The following is a 22835-nucleotide window of genomic DNA, read 5'->3' on the forward strand; positions in this document are numbered from 1 at the left end:
ATCTGAAACAGGCTCCAGGCTCTGAGCTGTCAGCACAGAGCCCGACGCGGGGCTCGAACTCACAGACCGCGAGATCATGACCTGAGCCAAAGTCGGCCGCTTAACCGACTGAGCCACCCAGCAGCCCCGAAAGAATATTTTTTAAATAATTCTTCAACTTCTATTTTGAGGAAAGACAGGGTTTCCATAGAGCAAAACAGATGCCTTGCAGTTCATTAGACCTATGCTCCTTAGAATGCACATTTGACTTCTTGGGCTCTCATTGCCATGTCAAGTAGCTCATCAAGGCTCTTTTAACCCAAACAACACTCTCCCTGAAAGGACTGATAAATATAATTTTCTATGTTTCATTTTCCAAGATTTTTGTCCCTTCTTGTGGAGTAGTGGCCTGGGCAGCTTTCCTTCTGACTTGGCTTCATAGAATGTTCTGAAGATTAAATGGGATAACACTTGTGGAGATCTCTGCATAGCTTGTGACACCAACGGATATTCAATAAATGGTGACTCTGAGATTCTGGTAATGAAACATCATATGCAGTCATTTTTTCCTCTAGCTCCTTATATTTATTCTTGAGTAAAGGCATTTTGAGAGAGCATTTGGTAACCTTGAAATGTTCTCAAGAGCTCTTTATAAACAAATCTTAATAAATATGAGACCCATTTCCTCCCTCATACCTCTATCAGAAAGAAAAGCAGCAACAGAAATGCTTTTGGTACTCTTTGTATAGCGTAACATTTTAAATAGTACTTACCTAAAACATGACAGAAATGGATGGAGGTCAGCTGGGGACAAGCACCAAGCAGGGAGGTGTTGCTGAGAGAATGGGGTGGCAGGTCTGAAACCAGATCCTGGCTATCGAGCAGAGGGAAAACAGCAAAGTCTTTGGAGGAGTTTTATTAGGATAAAAGCATCCCAGAATGCACCTGCTGTTTCATTCTCCAGTCTCCTTGAACCTCCTCTGAGCAGGGGAGTAAGGGCAGGGCAAGAGAGAAAAACACCAAAGTGAGGTTAGCAGTGCTATGTCTCTTTTCCCATGATCTATTCCTAAAGGTACAGCATAAATATCAAAACAGGGTTTGGTAGTAGTCCGAAAGATTTAACTTGTCCCCAAATTCCTAAATAACGATTAGAGCTTAGTTTGATTTTTGGCTGAACGTAACCAAACAACTTCTAGGCATAACATTTGTTGTGCACGCCTACCAGGGACAGGATGAAGTGACCACCTACCCATTCCACACTCCAGTCAAGGAAAGGGCCGGCACGTGGGGCCAACCATGCAAGTTTGCCCATGTGCCTTGGGATCTTGGCTCCCAGACCCCAAACCTCAGTTCTGCTTGTGGCTCCACTACTCCCCACTCTTAACTGTGTTTCTTCTCTCCATGCAGGTGATGGAGGCCCAGGCAGGTCCCAGGTTCAAGGCCAGAGACTTCGGCTAGGCATCCCCTCAGTCACCGCTGGTGACCCTTCTGGCCCACTGGCTGCCCCCCCTCTCCTGCTTCCAACATGCCTTCACTGCCCCTCCATTCCATCCCAGCTCTTCCTCACCCTTCAGGACAAACTGTCCCCTGGACTCCACACTTGGTGACTACCGTGGGTGCTCTGGCCCTAAGCCATGATAACCTTCCTCTTCATCCCTTTTGAAAGGGGAAACGGGAAAGGTGAGCAAGAAACCGCCAGCAAGTTTCGACCACCGCCGAGGAAGACTAATGGGTTTCTAAGGAAACAGGGAGGCAGCAGCCATTTTAGTGGCATTCGCTGTATGAAAAATATATACACTGACATTCACCCCCGCCCCCTCCTCTTCCCCCCTCCCCCCTCCCCACCCGTGGCGCCTTCGCTCCGTCCGCGCTTCCGAGGCCCAGGTCTCCCCGAGACGTGCGGCCACCTGTCGCAGGTGGCCGGCCACGCTGGGTCGCCCCGAGCCGCCCTCCCCGCAGCGGGCGGGACCGCGGGACTGCCCACCCCCGGCGCCGCAGTGCAGCTGCGGGCGGGCGGCTCGGGCCCTCCCGGTCCCCGCGTCCCGCCCCTCGAGTCCCCTCCCCCGCCGGCCCCCCGCCCCGCAGGCCGCGGGAGCCCGCTGGGAGGGCGGGCCCGTCGCCGGCGCGCTGGTCGCGAGACGGGCCGGGAGGAGCGGGTCGGCGCCGCGGGCTGGGCGGAGGCGGAGGCAGAGCGAGCGCGGGAGGTCGCCGCAGCCGGGGACACCGCGCGCCGCTGCCCAACATGGTCGCTGCGCACGCCGCCCATTCTTCCTCCTCAGCCGAGTGGATCGCCTGCCTGGATAAAAGGTAGCTCGGGTCCCCCCACCCCCCCAAACCCGGCTGGGGCTCGGCGGCGCCGCCCCTGCCCCTCACCTGGGCGCAGCGCGGGGGAGGGAGCTGAGAGGGGCCGCGTCCCGGCCGGGGGAGGGGGGCTCACCCAGACCCACCCCCCCGCCTCCCGTGGGCGCGCGCCACCCGCACGAGATTCTTCCACGTGGTGGAGACAAGGCAGCGCAGTGGGGTGCGGGGGCAGCGCCAGCCGCTCCGGGCCCCCCTCGCCCGGCCCTCCTTCACCTTCTCCTCGGCCGCCCCCCACCCCCCCGCGCGCGCCCACCCGCGCCCACCCGCCGGCCCGCCGCTGCAGGCTGCGCTCTTGGGTGGGGGGCGATTTCCCCTCGGCCTCACGGGACGGCAGGATAGCTCCGTACCTTTCTTCTTGCTGTTCAGACCGTAGGGGTACATGTAATTTAAGTTTTAAGGAGGGGTGAGGGGAAGGGCAGGTGCGGAGTAACGTTCCTTTTTTGTCCCCGAAAGCAAAGTGTGAGGGACCCAGCCGAGCTATCAAGCAAGTGCCTCGCTGAAATTCTCAGCTCCTGCCCCCGCAGTCGCTTGCTCAAGGTCTGTGTTAGGAAGGTCACGCGGGAGACCGCTTTCCCCGGAGTGCCTGCGTCTCGCGGGGGAAAGACCCTGACTCTGAAAAATTAAAAATCACAAAGCATCCTTAACTCCTGACGACAGCTCTACAGAAGGAGGGTGTCCCCGTGTAACAACTGCGGACTGCAATTGTTTCCAGGCTCTGACAGCATAATTCTCTGTTTGTCCAGATTGTGGGTTTAGCAGTAAACAGTACGCAGTATGTTAGCAATTATTCTTTATTACCCTGATTAAAAGGTGATGCCTCTGAACTTTTAAGAACTGAGCAGAGAGATCTTGCAGAGTGAACTGCCTCTGAATTTTCGGGTTTGATGCGGCAGGGCAGTGATTCATGTCTTGCAGCTATCTGCATGACATCTCTATTTGCATTTGTGTGAAATATTTTGGGTTCTGCCATATTGAAATTTTTTACAATTAGCAGATTCCTAACCAGATCAAACTTGAAAATCTTAAATGTGACATGCTCTGAATACTTTACTATTACAGGCCTTTGTTGAAAAAAATTAAGTAATTTGAGAAAAGCTAAATGTGGCTCATTTGAAAAATTAATATATCTGAGAAATAATCTTTACTTTCAATTACCACACAGTAGCAAGATTTTTTGGCAGACAGTGCCCTATTTACTCGAAAATGATATGTACTAATATTAGAAGAATTGCTTGCAATAAATAGTAAGAGAATTGAAGTGATGGTTAAATCATACAGAATTATGTAGAGGAACTGAGAGCATATTTAAGTGAAGAGGCTGCTAATGTGATAAGTAATCTAAATTTAATAGTTTAGGAAAGATCAATTATAAAAGAAGAGAAAATCAAGCTCTTGTACTTGACCTATAAATAGTAGTGCTTCCTCACCAGTGAATTTTTTTAGATAATAGATTACATATTTCTATTTTCAGAAATGCGTGGCATGCCTTTTCTGAACAGTCCGCAATTCACTGGAAATCCTTTAGTCAATAAGTACTTATGGCAGAATCATAGAGCAATACTAACACAAGTGGGGTGTATTTGACTCTGTCTTTTCATAATGTGGATCTGCCCAAATGATTTTGTTTAGAATATATTTTTAGAACATAGAGCCACAATCTAATGCCACCACCATTCACAGTATGGGAAAAAACCTACCAAAGGTGCGGGAAAAAAATAAACCTCCACAAATACTGAGCCTAGCATTCATGGAGTATGGGAGAGTGGATAGATCAATAAATAAGTTAAGGGTTTTAGGCCCAGACTGTCACCAGCTCTGATCTTGGAGATGTCACTTTTACTTCCCTGAGTGTCTGAAAAATGAGGATAGAACTGTCTTACCAGGGATTAGTGGATCAAATAACAATAACAAATGGTGAAAGTAGTACTTTGAAAACTGGGAAGTGCCATGTAAATATTTTATTTTGTGGTGTCAAGATAACCTTGCATTTTTCTGTAGTGTTGATGCTAGAATTCCTTTAAAGAGCAGATAGGAGTGGCAATCTCATTCCAAGAGGGCCTTGGGGTACTTGTTCTGAAGTTGCATTTTTACTTAGATTGTTAATTTTGTGGGGGAGGAGGAAGATTAAGGGTGCTGATGGAAGTTGGGAAACTGCCCTCAGTATTTCTGAGAAATGCAATCATGATACCTTATTCCAGGTACTGTGGGGCTGTGTGGGAGGGTGGTGGGGGCAGGGGGTAAAAAAAAAAAAAAAAAAAAGATGAGTTGCCATTGACTTGGGGGATGGGTGGCCAGAATGGGATAGCTACATAAACAACTAACCACAATGCAATGGTAAGTGCTTTAAGGGAGATGTATGAAATGCTTTAGGAATGCCAAGGAGACAGTTATCAGCTCTGCTTGGCAGGGATGCTTCCTCCATGTTCTTGCCTGGACCTTGGAGGTTGAGGGAAATTTTATCAGGCAGAGAATTTGGGGAGGGCATGCCAAGTAGAAGGAGCAGTGTGAACAAAGACACACAGGTGTGGCATATACATATGTTAATTTCTTCCCAGGCACAAATTCCTTTTGGAACCAAATCGAGAGCATAGGAATGTGTGCTCTATTTTTCTAAAACTTGCAATCACAGACATTTTTAAACATAAAACACACACAAAAAAGAAGGAATGGTACAATGAACCCCTATGTACTATTTGGGGATATGATGCTGGGGGACCTTTCCCATAGCTGCAAAATGTAGTTTGGGTACATACATCATGCAAGTGACACCTGTTGTAGACAGCTAGAAAAAGAGGGACCCAGGGGTTGGAAATAAAAAAGAGGAGCTAAAGGAAAAAGTGCCTGAGTAAAGAAGTACACAATACAAGTTGAAACAAACAAAACAAGGAAAATAAAGCCTTAGAAGTGTTTTTAGACACACCTAGAAAGTTGTCATAGGCAAGCAATGCTATAATAACTTGCATGTGGGGAGGGGGTTGAAAAATATATAGATACATGCATTAGATTAAAGAAGAAAATCCAAAGCTTTTAATGTATCAACTGTCCAAGTTCTTGGACTATGGTGGGACCGAGGAGATGGGATTGTACAAATACTAATCTGACAATGAGAAAGACATTTGAACATTTGGATGGATAAGAGCCATTGAAAAAAGTCTCAGCAGACATACCGTTAAGCAAAACAAATTTATTATTTCATTGATCTTACATTATTGATCTTACATTATTTTTCATTGATCTTACATTATTTTTCATTGATCTTACATTATTTCATTGATCTTACAATTTTTTTCTAAGCAGGGAAGGTAATTAGAAATGTATTACATAAAAAAACAAAGAAATGTATTACATACTACCCCCTATTTGGGATTTAGGATATGTAAAGTATCTGTGTGTGTTTGTGTGTGTGTGTATGTGTGTGTGCATGCATACATGTGCGTGCTCTGTGTGCTGACCATTGTTTAATTTTACTGAAAATATTTTTCCCATAAGAATTTAAGTTTGCCACCTATGAACTTAAGACCCATTTATAGGTCATAATTCTTATGGTTGGTAAGGCAGTATTTCAAAGATACCACACGTAACTCACAGATGTATAGTGAATCACTGCCGGTATTCATTGCTATGGAGCAGGGGACAGATCTACCAGCTGTCAGTGTGTCTCCTGAGCTAAGAATGGGTTTTACATTTCTGAATGGTTGGAAATAAACCAAAAAAAGATTACTGTTTTGTGACCCATTAAATGTATATGAAATTCAAATTTCAATGTCCATGAACAAAGTTTTATTGGAACACAGCCACACTCATTTGGTTAACATGTTGTCCACGGCTGCTTTCACGCTACAGTGGCAGATTTGAGTAGCTGCCGTGGAGACTGTGTGACCACAGAGTTTAAAGTATTTACTGTGTGGATCTTTGAAGAAAAAGTTTGCCGTGTCCTGTTACAGATGAAAGAATCTGGCTGATTGACCGAGAAATCACTGGAAATGAGAGAAATTGTCTCCCTCTGGGAAGGAGTTCGTAATATTCTGGTTTCTCATTCTTCAGCTAGAAGTGTAGCTTGGAGGGACATCCTCAGTTGATGGGCTTATTTGAGGACTGCCGGTGATCACAGGCCAAAGTAGGAAATGAAGTCAACATAGTAAAATCATTGATGTTTCATTTTAAAAACTGCTTCCTATACAGTGTCTATTGCATCTGACTTAATCCCCAAATAGATGTTAAGTATTTTGATGTGATTGAATGAAAGGGAAAGAAATCAAGGAACAAATCTGTTAAAAAACCAAAATGCTTTGAGGCCTGCATGGTGAAAGAGGATGACTCAGAATCAAAGAAGCAGCAGACATGGTCCCACCCCTAAGGACTACTGAAGATCAAAGAAGCACACAGAGAAAAAGGCTATCACTGGGGAAGGCTGGTGTCGACCCAGACCCAGGCACACCCTAAAGCAGATGACATTACCCTGATGAATTCTCAGGGATTGGGCTGGTTTTGCAATCTCAGATTCCTAATTTGTCAGCACATCAAAAATTAGTACATTTTTTTCAGGGACATATACAAAGGTACGAAAATCTCAGGTACTGTAAGAATCAGAGAGACAGTTCATTAATTTGAAAATAAGATCAAAGAGGTGGGCACTCACCCCCTGTGGCTGATGTACTCCTTCTGTAGGCAAGCTGTGTGGGAGATCCACTTGTTCCAGAAGCCCATGTTGTACCTTTATAGAGAGAAGAGAAGCTGCCAGGAGATCAGGACACTTACAACTTCTGGCCAGCTCATTCTCTTCCTAGAGTGACAGAGCCTGGGAATTGAATTATAATCAGAAGACAGTTCTGGGAATCCTTCAGGACAGCTTGGCTGTCACCTCTTTCAGTTAGATGACCATTACGTGTGCTCCCATAGCACACTTTGTCCAACACTGTAATATCGTAAGTCAGACTCCATCACAATTTCCTATTTACTTCACTTATGCATCCCTTGATATCAGTTTCTGTATTTCACTCATCGTTTTATCTTCAGTTTCACTGCAACACCGTGACTGTAGAAGGTGCTTATGGGATGAAGGTGAGATTGCTAAATGCATCCTCCTCCTCAGGGATGGAGTAGACTCTGCAACCTTGCAAGCAAGTCCTTGCACCAGCTCCCTTTGCCTTAGAAAAGGCTTGGGTGGGCACCATGGGCATCTGTCTCTGCCGTAACTTCTGTGTTTTCTTGGCAGATGTGACTACTTAAAAAAAAAATTGACATTGTGTAGCTCTATTCTTATCTATTATTGGAAAAGGTTATTATGGAAAATTTCAAAATATACAAAAAGAAGAGAGAATAGTATGTTTCTCTTATATAGCCCCTTCCCCCTCTGATAATTATCAACGCACAGCCAACCTTGTTTTAGTTATACCCCCATTCATCCCCCAATACCCCCAGAATTATTTTGGTTCAAGTACCAGAACATAGTATTATTTTATCTGTAATTATTTTAGTGTGTATCTAAAAGGTAAGAACTCCTTATGAAGCAAACAATACCATTATCACACATTAAAATCTTTGACATTAGTTCCCTAAGATAATCAATATCCAGTCAGTGTTCAAATTTCCCCATTCATCATGTAACTTTTTCTTTCTTGAAATTTGTTTTTATTAGGATCCATGTAGATTCTGTATAGTTGATAATGTCTCTAAGTCTTTTTTATCATTATTGTTATTTTAGAGAAGGAAAGAGAGAGTGAGTGGGGGAGAGGGGCAGAGGGGGAGAGAGAGAGAGAGAGAGAGAGAGAGAGAGAGAGAGAGAGAGAGAATCCTAAGCAGGCTTCTGTGCTTGGCATGGAGCCCCATGTGGGGCTTGATCCCACAACCCTGGGCTCATGACCTGAGTTGAAATCAAGAGCTGGATGCTCAACCGACTGAGCCATCCAGGTGCCTCTCTAAGTCTTTCTTAATCTCTGGATTCTCTATCTTCCTTTTTTTTTTTAATGTTTATTTTTGAGAGAGAGAAAGAGACAGGACGTGAGTGGGGGAGGGCAGAGAGAGAGGGAGACACAGAATGAGAAGCAGGCTCCAGGCTCCAAGCTGTCAGCACAGCCTGACGCAGGGCTCCAGCTCCTGGGCCACATGATCATGACCTGAGCCTAAGGCCGATGCTCAACTGACTGATCCACCCAAGGTGCCCCTCTCTCTATCTGCCTTATAATAAGTTTGAAGAAACATTTTTTTAAGTCTGAATTTTAATTATGCCTTCCATGTTGTCTTCTAATATGTGCCTTTATCCCCTGTATATCCCATAAATTGGTATTTGGATCTAGAACTTGATTGAATTTAGATACGATTCTCTGGCAACAATACTTCACAGAAGTGTTACCTACTTGCAACACGATTGCTTTTCATGATGTTAGTGATATATCATTTTTTAAAGTTTAATGCTTGCTAACTGTCTTATCTGCAACTTCTTGGAGGACATCTCATTGTAGCCCCAAATACATGGGAGCACATGGCACATACATGTGGAGCAATTAGAGGAAAACACAACCCATTATGTAATGAGGGTTAAATTCCGTGGTGCTGATTCTACCTGCCCTAGGATTTTCAGAAAGGAAAGGGACAGCCAGAGCTTGACTCATGTTGGAGGTACATGAATGGATGGTGTGCCCATGGAGGAGTGGGCCTGGAGAAGGGTTCCCAGTCCATCACACCCATGGCCCTGCAGCCTGGTCTCCTGAACATAACCTGGGAACCCAAAAGAGTCTTCAGAGGAGGAGTGATGTTCAGCAAAGCAAATTTTGCTTCCTTGTCTTAGTTTGTATTCCCCCAAATAGACTCTGGCTATTCCAATGAGGGCAGGACTGGCAGATTCCTTTTAGTTCAATTTCCTATTAATTTTCTGTGAATTCTTAACATTTAATAGCCCTTACATAGTAGCTGTCAACCCCCCACCCCCCATCCCGTACCACCTTTCCAACCTAAGGCAGCTAGTTTTCCTTTAGTCAGATTTAAATCCCTCTTCATGCATCTTGAACAGTGGCAGTGAAGAGTGAGTTTTCCCTCCAGTACCTCCAATTCACAGATGAGGGAAAGAGAGAAGGGAAGAGGAGAGACTGCTTGGGGAGTACTGAGAGACAGGGGAAAGAGAAAGAGGATGGAAGTAACTGGGTGGGGAGGATGACAGAGAAGGACCCAGACAAACATGAAAGCAAACAGTCGGACTGGCTGGAGAGGAGGCACCTGGTTACTGTGTTTACTCAGTTGCTTCCATGCACATCTGCTTCCTTCCCCTGTACAAAAAGAGAAACAAAGTGCTGTTATTACCCTCTTTTCTCTTCATACATACTCTTTCCTGGAGTACCTTTCCATGTCCTGTGCTTTAACTATGGAGATTCCTTAAACCCTGTATCTTTGGTTTATCTTCTAGACCAGATACATTTTTGTCTCTCCATTGGATATTCCCACATTAATACCCCATTTATATTTAGGGGCAGACATTGTTTGTCTTCACCTACCTCTGCTATAGGGGTTGGAAAAACAAACTATGTACTTTCCTAACCACCCTAGAGGCTAGGCGACTATGTGACACAGTTCTGGCCAATGGGACATAGCAGAGTTCTACTAGAGGCTTCTAGGAAAGATTTTGCTTTATTGGTAAGAGACACAGGTGTATTTGATACCCCCATTCTTCTTTTTATCTGGAATTATGACCTAAGGCCTGGGCCTTTGGCAACCATATTGTAATCCCAGAAGGAAGGCCAGGAGAAACACACATTCTAGTTCTGACTTTGTTCAGCTACTAAGTTTAGGTCAATCATTCTGATTTTTTTATTTTGTTAGGAAAAAAAATCCCTATTTTCATAAACCACTCTTTGTTAGGTTTTCTATTATTTGCTGTCAAAACTATGCCTAACCAAACAAGTTGATACTCAATTTGTCTCAAATGGACTTCATCTTCCTTAGCCTTCTACTCCATTGGTTTCTCCTCCTTACTCCTATTTTATTGACACTACTCTAATTCTCAAAACTTTGACCTTTCCTGTGGCCCTTTTTACCTCCAACCAGACACCACTTCTTCTCTTGGCCTTTATATTCTACTACATTATTTCAGGGCCTCATCATCTGGATCTGGATCTGGATCCTCTCATTGTTTCTCTCTTCCAATTTGGAACATGTGATATATTCAAATCAGCTTTATTTTAGGGTCAGCCAGATCTGTATTCAAATTCTGTCACTCTCATCTTAGCCATGTGATCTTAGTTAAATTATTAATCTTTCTGAACTTCTGTTTCCAAATCATTAAATTAGATTACAAAGACCAAGTATATGGTATGTTGAGATTTGTGGGCTAATGCAAGTAGAGCTCCTGGTCCTAAGTAGAGAGCATAGTGTAGGGGTTAAGAGTTTGGGAACCATTCTAGTTTTGATTTTTTTTAAGTTTATATATTTATTTTGAGAGAGAGAGAGATAATGCATGGGATGGGACAGAGACAGAGGGAGAGAGAGAATTCCAAGCAGTCTCCATGCAGAACCTGATGCAGGGCTCACACTCACAAGCCATGAGATCATGACCTGAGCCAAAATCAAGAGTTGGATGCTTAACCAACTGAGCGATCCAGGCACCCCTCTAGTTTTGATTTTATTAGTGGTGTAATGTTAGGCAAGTTATTCAATCTAGCAGTTGCTTTATAGATTCCTCAGGATTTTCTATATACACAGTCTTGTTATCTGTGAATACTGGAAGTTTTACTTATTTTTTCTGATCTTTATGTCTTTTATCATTTATTTTCTTGCCTTATTGCATTGGCTAGGATTGCCAGGACAAAGTTGAACAGAGGGTTGCGAATGAACTTCCTTGAATGAATTTCCTTGAAAGGAAATACTCCTTTTTCTTCTATTTTCTTCTTTCCTCTATTTTAAAAAGAGATTATGCAATGTTGATGTTATTTCTTTTAAAATGTTTTATAGATATCATCTGGCCAAGAGTTCTCCTTGTAAGAAGTTTTTGTTTTTTGTTTTTTAAAATTTTTATTTTATTTTATTTTATTTATTTATTTATTTATTTATTTATTTATTTATTTTTTAAACGTTTATTTATTTTTGAGACAGAGAGAGACAGAGCATGAACAGGGGAGGGACAGAGAGAGAGGGAGACACAGAATCGGAAGCAGGCTCCAGGCTCTGAGCCATCAGCCCAGAGCCCGACGCGGGGCTCGAACTCACGGACCGCGAAGTTGTGACCTGAGCTGAAGTTGGACGCTCAACCGACTGAGCCACCCAGGCGCCCCTAAAATTTTTATTTTAGAGACAGAGAGAGAGTGCAAGTGGGGAAGAGGGACAGAGGGGGAGGGAGAGAGAAAGAATCCCAAGCAGGCTCCACACTTAGTGCAGAGCCGAACATGGGGCTTGATCCCACAACCCTGGGATCATGACGTGAGCCAAAATCAAGAGTCAGATGCTCAACTGACTGAGCCACCCAGAAACTAGCCCTAGAGAGGGCTAGTCAGAGTTTCTATTTCATCTTGTATCAGTTTTGATGAGTTGTTTCAAGGAATTTATATGACAATGTCAGATAGCAATAAGAGAAGCAAAGGAAAACAAAGCAGAGGAAACTTAGGCGTGATGTTATTTTACAGAGGGTGGTGAGGTCTTTCTGAAAAAGCATCTGATTCAAGACCTTGAATGAACTGAGAGGCCACCTAGTATGAATTCAAATCAGTGTAATCCACGCTTTACTAAATAGGTGAGTGAGGTATTTTAGTGCCTGTGATAAGGGCACAAGCTGAATAAATATGATACTACTATTTTATTTGGTAACCAGGCCTTATTTTGAGAAAGTGTCTTATATAGTATGTTAGTGTCTATAGTATTATTTTGGTATTATACAGAAGCAATATGTACTACAGATAAAGATAATTTCAGAAAATGGTGAAAGGGATAAATTTTCAAATTTTGGTTTATCCTTTAAATACTATTATTTAAAGCTATTTGAAATACTGTCCACTTTAGGTATTTTTTTTAAATAATAATTTTTGAGGAAAAAGAAAACTATCCCAGGAGAACTGATGAATGTAATATGGATCAGGAAAAATATGATTATTTAAATGAGGTTAAAAGGATATTGGGGGTTCCTGGGTGCCTCAGTCGGTTAAGCGTCTGACTCTTGACTTCTGCTCAGGTCATGATCTCATGGTTTGTGGGATTGAGCCCTGCATCAGGCTCTGCACTGACAGCGCGGATCCTGCTTGGGATTCTCTCTCCCTCCCCCTCTGCCTTTCTCTGGCTCATGCACGCCCTCTCTTTCTATCTTTCTCTCTCTCTCTCTCTCAAAAAAAACCAAAAACCAAAAAACAAAAAACCTTAAAAAAAGGATATTGTGTATGTGCTCTTGACTGGATGCTGACATTTGACTGATAGGGTATCAACATCCCCATCCTAGTGATAAGAGTTTTGGGTTTCATAGTTAGCCAGTTTAGTTTTATCAGTGATGAATTTGTGTGGTACCTCTGTGGGGTCAGTGCTCTCTAAAACAGGCCTCTCAGATAACTATACCAGAGCAAGAAAATGGTCCTGGGTATTTAGAAATCCCAACAGTTTCTCGTTTTGAGGATTTGTTTGCTATCTTAAACAACTCTTCTGTCATTATTCCACCATCTGCCTTTTGATAATGTTTCTTTATTGAATTCTTATCATATTTTTTTCGTCAACTAATTAAATGATATGGTAATATGTTTGTAAATTTTTTCTTGTCAAAAATTGAAGACAATTTGAAAATAGTCTCTGTGGTGATGCAGTGGACTCATAAATATTCCCTGATGGTATTTAAAGACCTGATTTGTAGAGTTAGAACTATCCAGTCAGTAACCAGGTTTTACATTTTACTTACTGAAAACAATTCAAATACTTAGACCAGGAGTCTCTGTTTAATTATCCAGATCATCAGAGCATAGACAGGAGAGCCCTCTATTGATACAAAAAGGTGCAATTACAGAAAAATAGCAAGGAGATCATATAACAAGGCAGCTATGTGTAGAAGGCAGACTTCTGAAGCATGGCCAGACTTGGATGCCAACTGGTTGAATGGGAGTACAATTTTATTGTGCTTTTTTATATCCTTGTGCTGTAACTGTACATTATCAGCTTGTGAATGCACCTTATCTTTTCCTCAATTGAATTTCACATTATCTCTGTTGCTTTACTTCCTACCTTTTCAGTACTTCTTTGGATATTTATCTTAACAGCTTTACAGGTTCATTTTAGAACTCAACATTCAACAAATTATGCATCATCACTTTTAGGGAAAGAGTGTAAGTATTAGGGAGAAGGGAGAGTGAGGAGTAATAAAATAAGACAATAGGATGGAATGATTTTTAAAATGCAGGAAAGTATTTTAATAAGTGGAATAGCATTTGAATCTATTTCTTTTGAATTGACACAAGCAACCCAGGCACAAAGTTGATGTGGTGTGCTCAATTGTACTTATTTCTATGATTACATAGATCTCACGGTTTGTAAGTTTGAGCCCCGCATTGGGCTCTGTGCTGACAGCATGGAGCCTGCTTTGGAACCTCTGTCCCCCCTCTCTCTGCCCCTCCCCCGTGCTCTGTCTCTCTCAAAAATAAATAAACATTAAAAAAAAAAAAAAGAAAATCAATAAAAGCCCACTGACATTTAGATGCTAAAACAGGTATGTGAGACAGCAGTATAGCTCCTTAGTGTGACATGTGACATGGCTGCTACTGCCCCCATCTCCTTCTCTTTCCTTGGTTTGTGAGAGCTGTTGCTGGCTTGCAGCTGAGAGCTGACAATACACACATCCCCTGCTTCTTTCTGAGAGTGCTCCCAGTTGGCATGTATTAACATGTCTTTCTTCTTCCCAGAAGAAATTGACAGGAGCTCATGAAATGTAATGTACTGTGATTTATACTATATTTTAATTGGGGTCAAGCCAAAGAATTTCTGCCTTATAAATGTTAATTTACTTTTACAAACCCTATCACTGGGAATTAAATGGTCATAACATTTTGGTGTGTTTTCCTACAGTATTTTTTCTGAGTATGTTTTTAACTTGTTTGAGCTCACACTTAAGATTTCAGGCCTCTTAAAATGAACATTACAGGATGGTCATTTTCCTAGGTTACTAAAACTCTTTACAAATATAATTTTTATTGGCTGAAATGATATGGATCATACAGCTTAAGTTTTTCCTTGTTTTTGGGCAAGAAAGACATTTAAAAATTGTTGCTGTTTTCAATACTGCTATAACCTTTTACATTAAGTTTTTCCCATGTTTTAGGTTATTTCCTTAGGTTAGAGATACCCAAAGGACTAAATTAGTTAATGTATGTGAAGAGATTTAAGATTTTTGGTATATATTTTCAAATTGCTTTTCATAAAGACAAGAAGATAGTGGGACACCTGAGTGGCTGAGTTGGTTAAGTGTCCAGCTCTTGGTTTTTGGCTCAGGTCGTGATCATGTGCTTCGTGAGATCGAGCCCTGTGTCGGGCTCTATACTGGCAGTGTGGAGCCTGCTTGGGATTCTGTCTCCCTCTCTCTGCCACCTCCCTATTCTCTTTCTCTCAAAATACACAAATAAACTTTTTTTTTTAAAAGATAATAAGTACCATTATCCATATTTTACAAATAAGGAAACTGAGTTTGGAAAAATTATATTGTCCAGAGTCACACAGCTGGTAAGTACCAGGGACCAATATGGGATGAAACCCTATTCTCTTTTGACTATAATGGTGTTTAAGTATGTTCTTTGGCATATTAATAGGTAGTGCAATGAAAAGAAGACTCATGATAAAAAATTTTTTATCAAGCTATCAAAATGTTGAGTTAAAAATAATTAAGATCTTTTTAAAGGTCCTCACAGCCCTGGACATCACTGCGATGATGATCTGTGGCTGTAAAACACTGGAGGATTGTGTGCTCCAGTCTCTCTTCCTTAGCCCTTTGCTTCCTCACTGCACTCTGTCTTGCCTCCCTGTGCCTGCTTTGAGTGCCTCAGTGCCCTGGGGTTGCTGGAATGACAGTCTCCTGTAACTCTTACCGTTAACACTGCTCTTCCCACCCTGAGTGAGCTTCTAGAGACCATGTGAGGAGCCACTGTCCACCCCCTGGATTTGCCCAGGTAATCCCTAGTGGATTGTTTCTTGTCTTCCTCTCTGTCTAGTCTTTTTGAGTTGACATTTTCCCCCTGAGCTCTGTCTTGTACCTCCCTCAAAGGTTAATGTCTCATAATAGGACAAGTAGGATAGATGTGTTGGCCCACACCTGGAGGCAGACACAGAATGAAAGGGTACTGCCCTATATTTCTCTTCCTTTATCTTGTATCTTTTTCTTTAGAGTCTTACAGTCACAAACTCCCTAACAATTGCTAAAGTAATTTGAGCTAATGTGTTCAAGAGTTTAACATTTAAAGGTTACCTAGAGATGTCAAAGCTTTAACCTAAAGGAAATTAAGATGAAACTCACACAATGAGAGTATTTGCCTGGTGGTTCTTTTTGTCACATTGTCCAGATGTGCACCATCTAATGTAGCCCTAATCCTAGCAGGTCTCCCCAGGATGTACCATCTCTTGTGCATTTTGTCTCATTAAAGGTTTTCTGTACATGGTTTCTAAATTACAAGAACCTCAAGTTACTCAGAGTGCTGAAAACCTGATGAAATCTTCAAGTTGATGAGGCTGATCTGTTTTAGAACACAAGATTAATTTTTAGATATACAACAATAAACAAATGGCTGAAAGCCAAACAGTATCATTATCTATAGTGAGTCTTCAGTTATCTAGCATCGTAAATTTTATACAGATTTATTTTTATTAAACCTTCAAACTTGACGTAATTTAATAATTCTGGTAGAAATGGTATTTAATGGTATTCACAAGTGACATTTAATATGATTGCTTTTCTAAAGCATACTGAATATAATTTTTCTTTTACTTGGTGATTGAGGCTCAGTGTACTGAATATAAATTGGTATCCTGTGCTATAATGTGATTTTGAAGTATGTGGATGATTTGTTTCAGCACCAAATACCTCTGTGTTGTTTTCTTCCTTTTTTTTTTTTTTAAAGCCTGCTTTTGTTTCCTTTGCCTGACGCTTCTTCCCTGATGCCCAGAAGCTGTCACTCCTTGCTTGCTGCCCTGTAGTGTCTGTCCTGTCTCCTTCCCTTGCACAAACATGATATCCTCCTTGTAAGCCTTTGGATTTAGAATCTAGGTTATCAAAGTTTATTGGAGCTGTACGTATAGTACAAGGATACCTACTGTGCCCCTGAGGATTTCTCTTCTGAGCAAAGTGTATACATTTCAGAGTTTTAATATTGTAAGGCCTCCATTTTGGTTATATAAAGCCTTTTAAACTTATTTGCTATATGATCTCACTTCTATGATTTTTTTTCTTAATAACTGAGATTTCTGGATAAATATCTTTTGAATAGTTGAGGCATTACTGTAAAAAGATTAATTCCTTCATTCAGCAAATATTTATTGAATACTTAGAAAACACCTTCTAGGTGCTTAGGATTCTTTAGGTAAGCAAGAGAAGATCCCTGCTCTCTGAGATCTTACATTTTAACAGAGGAAATAGATGAAAAAATAGTAGATATAATAAATAAGTTACATGTTCTGTTTGAAAGTAATATGTGTTATGGAAAAAACACAATGAAAATAAATAAGAGATCAAGAGTACTAGTGGGAGTGGTGAAGATTGTAATATTAAGTAGGTTGGTCAGAATATGGTGCATTGGGAAATTGTGACTTAAGCGAAGAGGCGAGGGAGTCAATCAAGCATATGTTTCGGATGAGAATATCCTGGCAATAGGAATAGCCAGTGTAAAGACCCTGGGGTTGGTCATGTGTGGATTGCTCAAGGAACAGTAAGGAGGCTATTGTGGCTAGACTGTAGTGACCAAGGGAAAGATCAGGAAAGGAAGTCTGTAGAGAATGAGGGCAGATCATATAGGGACTTGAGAGCTATTATAAAAGCCTCAGCCTTTACTTAGAGTGAAATAGGGAGCCACTGAAGGGTTTTGAGCAGAGGAATGATCTAACCTGACTTTCATTTTTACAGAATTACTATGATCACAATGTTAAGAAGATGGTGTGGGGGAGGGGACAATGGTGGTAAAAGGGAGACTATTAGGAAGCTATTGTAATCCAGGAGAGAGGTGATGGTGGTTTGGACCAGAGTGACAGCAGTGAAGATGATGAGAAGAAGTAGGAAGCATTTGGGAAGTAGAACCAGTAGGACAGGAAATGAGTGTGGGAATGTGTGAGAAAGAGTAGTCAAGGATACTTTGAAGGTTTTTGGCCTGGGAAGTTGGAAGGATTGTAGAGCCATCTGTTATGATGGAGAAGGCTAGATTTAGGGTATATTTAAAGGGAATGAGGAGTTCAATTTTCAACAATTTGAGTTTGAGATGTCTATTAGACATTCAGCTGGAGATGTTGACTGGAAATTTGATATGTGACTCTGGAGCTTAGAGGAGCAGTCTGAGCTGGAGATATAAATTTGGGAATCATTAGTGCATAGATGATATTTAAAGCCATGAAATAGAGAAACATCAGGAAGTGAGTGTTAAAAGAGGACCAAGGATTAAGCACTGCCATCTTCTAACAAGAATTCGGGGGGAAAGGGAATGACCAGCAAAAGAAGCTGAATAGGAGTGACCAATGAAGTAGGAGGAAAACAACAAAATGTGGAGTAGTGGGGAATCTGGCTGGTTCAGTTGGTAGAGCATGCAACCCTTGATCGCAGGGTCATGAGTTCAAGCCCCAGTTTGGGTGTAGAGCCTACTTAAAAACAAAAACAAAACAAAACAAAACAAAAAAATAAATAAATAAATAAAACACGTAATATGTCTTGAGAGTCGAGCGAAGATGTTTTCAAATATTCAGATAGTTCATGTCATGTTGACAAACATGAGGAAGAAGAAAGACTATAACCTGGGTTTGCATTTGAAGTTTTGTATCTCACAGATGACATAGCCAACAGGTCTACTTTTCTACCCTGGTTGACAGTTGGGAGGGTTGCAGACTCTGTGCCAGGTCTCTTGGAATGTTGTTGTGAGGAAGATAGGAGGACTGAAAACAAAAATAAAATAACTCACCCATAAAGTGCAGGGCAAATGCAAATCCTGTGGCCTAAACTAGAATGAGATCATCTGCCTAAAATGTGGGTAAATGGGAAAGCCCATGTAAAGAAAGATGAAAAATCAAGGTATAGAGGTGCAGAGGACAAGAGGTAGGATAGCTTGAATGTAGTTATGAAAACATAGGGTGTTATTTCTCCCTAACAGATGGAGGAAAGAACAGGGAGTCAACATCACCGTGATAAATACTGAACAGCAAGGAAGCAAACTATCACAGCTGAGGCATGCGGGCTGCTGTGAAACTCAGAAGTGATATTATCAATAAAGCCAGAGTTGGCAAGTATTTAACAAATAAACAACATATGGCTCATTGGTTGCCATGTCCCTGGAAACATCTCCTCTCAGGAGAAAGTGTGCCTCTGTAAATGAGTTTCTAGTTGGTGCACATTGCTTTTGATACATATGGCAGTTGTGACATTATAACTACCCAGTGTACCTAAGCAAAAATGCTGCTAAAAAGACATCTATACAGTTCTGACTCTGGACAAAGGGACTCAGTTCTTCCTATTTCTTCCATTAAGTACAACTATAAACCTAGACATAATATATAAAATAAACAGGAAAAGACTCTGAAAGGTGGAGAGAAGAAGGCATACTGGTTTGGGACTTCTCTTTCTGAAGAAGCCATAATAGTGAGTTCCTTGAGTTTTCTTTTTGTCTCATATATTCCAGGATCCTGGAGTAGATAGCAATCCAGAAATGCCAAAGGACACAGGTCCAAAAAAAAAAAAAAAAAAAATCTTTGACAAAAGTCTGTTTTTTTGAGGACAAACAAAGGAGTAGCCTAGCAAGATAGAACAAGTTTTAGATAATCTTTGCCCTACTTTAACCAAATACCACAGAAAACACTGCAGTCTCACTTCCACCTTCATGGGTGAAGACTGAGTGTGGAGCCTAAACTTTGACCCTTGCCTAACTGTAATGAAGCAGCCCTTCCCACCTGGATTTAAAGCAGCATAAAAATGCTTCAGTGAGCAATTATGAACATACTTGAAACAAATGAAAAACAATGTGTAAGCAAAAAAGACCTAGCAAATAAATACAAGAAATAAACAAGAACCAAAAGGATATTTTAGAACTGAAAAACACAACAACTGAAATTAAAATTTCAATGGATGGCTCAACAGTAGAATGGATATGACAGAGGGCAGAGTCAGTGAACTTGAATGTACAGTGATAGAAATTATCCAGTTTGAACAACAGAGAGAAAATAGACTGAAGAAAGAAAACACTCAGGGGCCTATGAAACTTTTGTTAGATCTTAACAGAAGATCTAACATTCTTGTCCATTGGTATCTTGGAAGGTGAGGAGAGAGTGGGCTTAAAAAGTACTAGAAGAAACAATTTACCAAAGAAAATTACTAGAAGAAAATTTACCAAATTTTGCAAAAGAAATATGCCTACAGATTCAAGAAGCTGAGTGAATCAGGTAAGATAAACCCAAAGAAATCCATGCTAATGTAATCAAACCTCAGAAAAGTAAAGACAAATTAAAAATATTTAAAATTCCTGAGAGAATTGATACCTTATTTAGGGGGCAAACCAATGAGAATGGTGATTTCTCATCAGAAATCATGGAACCCAGAATGAAATGGAACAACATTTTCCCAGTGTTTAAAGAAAAAGAACTGTCAATCCAAAATTCTGTACCCAGTGAAAATAGCCTTCAGGAATGAAGGGGAAATCAAGACGTTCTCAGATAAAAGAAAACTGTGAGGATTTGTCATCAACAGATATACTCTCAAAGAATGACTAAAGGAAGCTGAGAAAGGAAGGAATCTTGGCATATTAGGAAGGAAGACAGAACAATGGAAAGAGTAAGAATGTGGAGCATAGGAAAGAAAGGAGATTGAATTAAACCTGTATAGCCTACAAAACAAATGATCTTGGAGATCAGTAGATACTAGGATGATAACTCTTTTTTTTAAGTTATTTATTTATTTTTGAAAGAGAGAGAGAGAGACAGCAGGGGAAGGGTAGAGAGAGAGAGGGAGAGAGAGAATCCCAAGCGGGCTCTATGCTGACAGCCAACAGCCTGGAGCCTGACATGGGGCTCCATCTCACGGACTGTAAGGTCATGACGTGAGCTGAAATCAAGAATCAGATGCTTAACTGACTGAGCCACCCAGGCACCCCTAGGATGATAAAGCTTAATACAAGTTCCCTCCTATTTCCACTGGCTTTGTAAAACACACTGATTTCTTCTATGTGTCAGAACCCCATCTTTTAAAGAAGCCACCCCAAAATGTTCCTGCATTGCCTACTTGGGGTACAAGAATGACATTAAATGATGTGTGTGTGCAGCCTCTTCTGTTTCCTGTCTTGTATCTAGAAATTCTCCCTCTTTTGTAATCCAGCCACCCCATATGTAAGCTTACCTACTCAGGTATAGACTACCCTCACCGTGACTCTGTTGTTTCTCCTGCCAGATTCTGATAAAGGTTGTACTTTCATCACTGAAAACTCTTTATGGAGTCTCAAAAGTGGTTAAAAATAAGTTTTTTGGTCAAGGAGTATCTCTTCCATTCAGCCCCCATTTTCATACTCCCTCTTTAGCTGATAATTATTAATTATTATCAGTTATTAATGATTTGGGATATTATTTATTTATTTTTTTAATGTTTATTTTTGAGAGAGAAAGACAGAGAGAACAAACAGGAGAGGGACGGAGAAAGAGGGAGACACAGAATCTGAAGCAGGCTCCAGGCTCAGAGCTGTCAGCACAGAGCCTGATGCGGGGCTCAAACCCATGAACTGTGAGATCATGACCTGAGCTGAAGTGGGATGCATAACTGACTGAGCCACCCAGGTGCCCTGATTTGGGATTTCTAGAACCCCAGAGGCTGAATTTGTCTGTATAGTGAAGCCTTCTGTCTGGGACTAGAGCTCCAGCTGTCCCCCATCAGAGATAGAAGACAGAAGAAGAGATGGCCAGCAATGGACACTCCCAGCTGGTGGATGATAATTACATTCCCCCCTGGCCTCAGGTTCCCCATATATCTTCTTTGCATTTGGACCCTGCCACTGTCTAACTCAAGATCATGGATAGGAATCACATGGTGTAAATTGGGGAGTGGACATCTTTGCATGTGTCTATAGTTGATATGCAGATAGAGAAGGGAGGAGTTGACCAATGATGCAACATTGGCTCTAGACCTGGGAGCTTCTGCCATGAGTGACTATGGGTTACACAGTGAGGTAACAACATTTCTGTGGGACCATGGAGGCCAGTGTACTGTTATGAGAGTCGAATGGTAAATTCAGCATTGCCTTAGAGTTATTAAAGAAAACAAGGCTTTAACTTATTTTTTGTTTTTTTTAACCAAGATCTCCAAGATGAGAAGATAGCATGATCATGTAGATGGCAAAGTAAACCTTGTTCTAGCTGGAGGAACAGTTGGATTAAGATTAAGTCCTCAAATCCCAAAACCTCACTAATGCCTAAAGCCTACCTCAATAGTGTATACCTTCTTCTGCACCATAATGTCACCATACAAGCCATTTTCTTTCTCTTCCCTCACACAGAAACAAGGAAATAGTTTTTTAAGGCATCCTTTATAAAACCTTTACGCTATGAATATTAATCCATTAACCTTACATCAAGCAATGTGTTATGTGTGACTCTGATGCTGAGGCTCATTCCTGAGAAAAGAACGGAGAATACACCATTATGGAAGTTACCTGGAACACAGACACTGAATGAGTAGTCAGAGCAGCATTTACTATAATGTTCCCTTTGCTGTGAAGGACCAGATTAGGCTATGAGAACATACACAGGGTGGTCCTGAGTCTCAGAAATCAGATCAGATTTCCTCGGAGTAGGTGGGGTGAAAGCAGTAAACTCCATTTATGCAGGAATACATAAAATGTGAATTGATTATTTTGACTCCGTGATATGTATGGATTAGGAAAAAGAGACCTGCAAATTTCTATGACTAGATAACACAGGCAGATCTTTTGAAATTTGTTATAAAGGAATTTGTTATAAAGAATTAATGTCGGGGCTTGGACTACCTTGGTAGCTCAGTCGGTTGAGTGTCTGACTGCGGCTCAGGTCATGATCTCAGTTTGTGGGTTTGAGCCCCGTGTTGGGCGCTGTGCTGACAGCTCAGAGCCTGGAGCCTGCTTCAGATTCTGTGTCTGCCTCTCTCTCTGCTCCTCCTCCACTCTCACTCTGTCTCTTTCTCTCTCAAAGATAAATAAACATTAAAATTGAAAAAAAGAATCAATGTTTACTTTTATGTTTTTATGTAATGAAAATATTGTCCAATTTGTCCTTTTTTAAACCTTTATATGTTGATGTATGTGCTAAAGTTTGAATGTATACATATTCCTATTTCTTTTTTGGTATTTTTTGATCAT

At 41.3% G+C, this 22835-nt stretch overlaps 1 protein-coding gene across 3 annotated transcripts in view; it reads left to right on the forward strand.

Annotated features, from left to right (window-relative positions):
* Positions 1–2185: 2185 nt before the first annotated feature.
* RAPGEF4 (Rap guanine nucleotide exchange factor 4) overlaps positions 2186–22835 on the forward strand; it is a 288747-nt gene continuing 268097 nt past the window's right edge. For all 3 annotated transcript variants that reach the window (XR_006220771.1, XM_042994712.1, XM_042994714.1), the window contains exon 1: positions 2186–2286. Coding sequence is in view for 2 of the 3 variants with exons in the window: in XM_042994712.1 (XP_042850646.1) it covers positions 2222–2286 (65 nt within the window). In the remaining variant the exon portion in view is untranslated. The remainder of the gene's footprint in view (positions 2287–22835) is intronic.

Source organism: Panthera tigris, chromosome C1, assembly GCF_018350195.1.
Source record: "Panthera tigris isolate Pti1 chromosome C1, P.tigris_Pti1_mat1.1, whole genome shotgun sequence".
Classification (NCBI taxonomy): domain Eukaryota; kingdom Metazoa; phylum Chordata; class Mammalia; order Carnivora; family Felidae; genus Panthera; species Panthera tigris.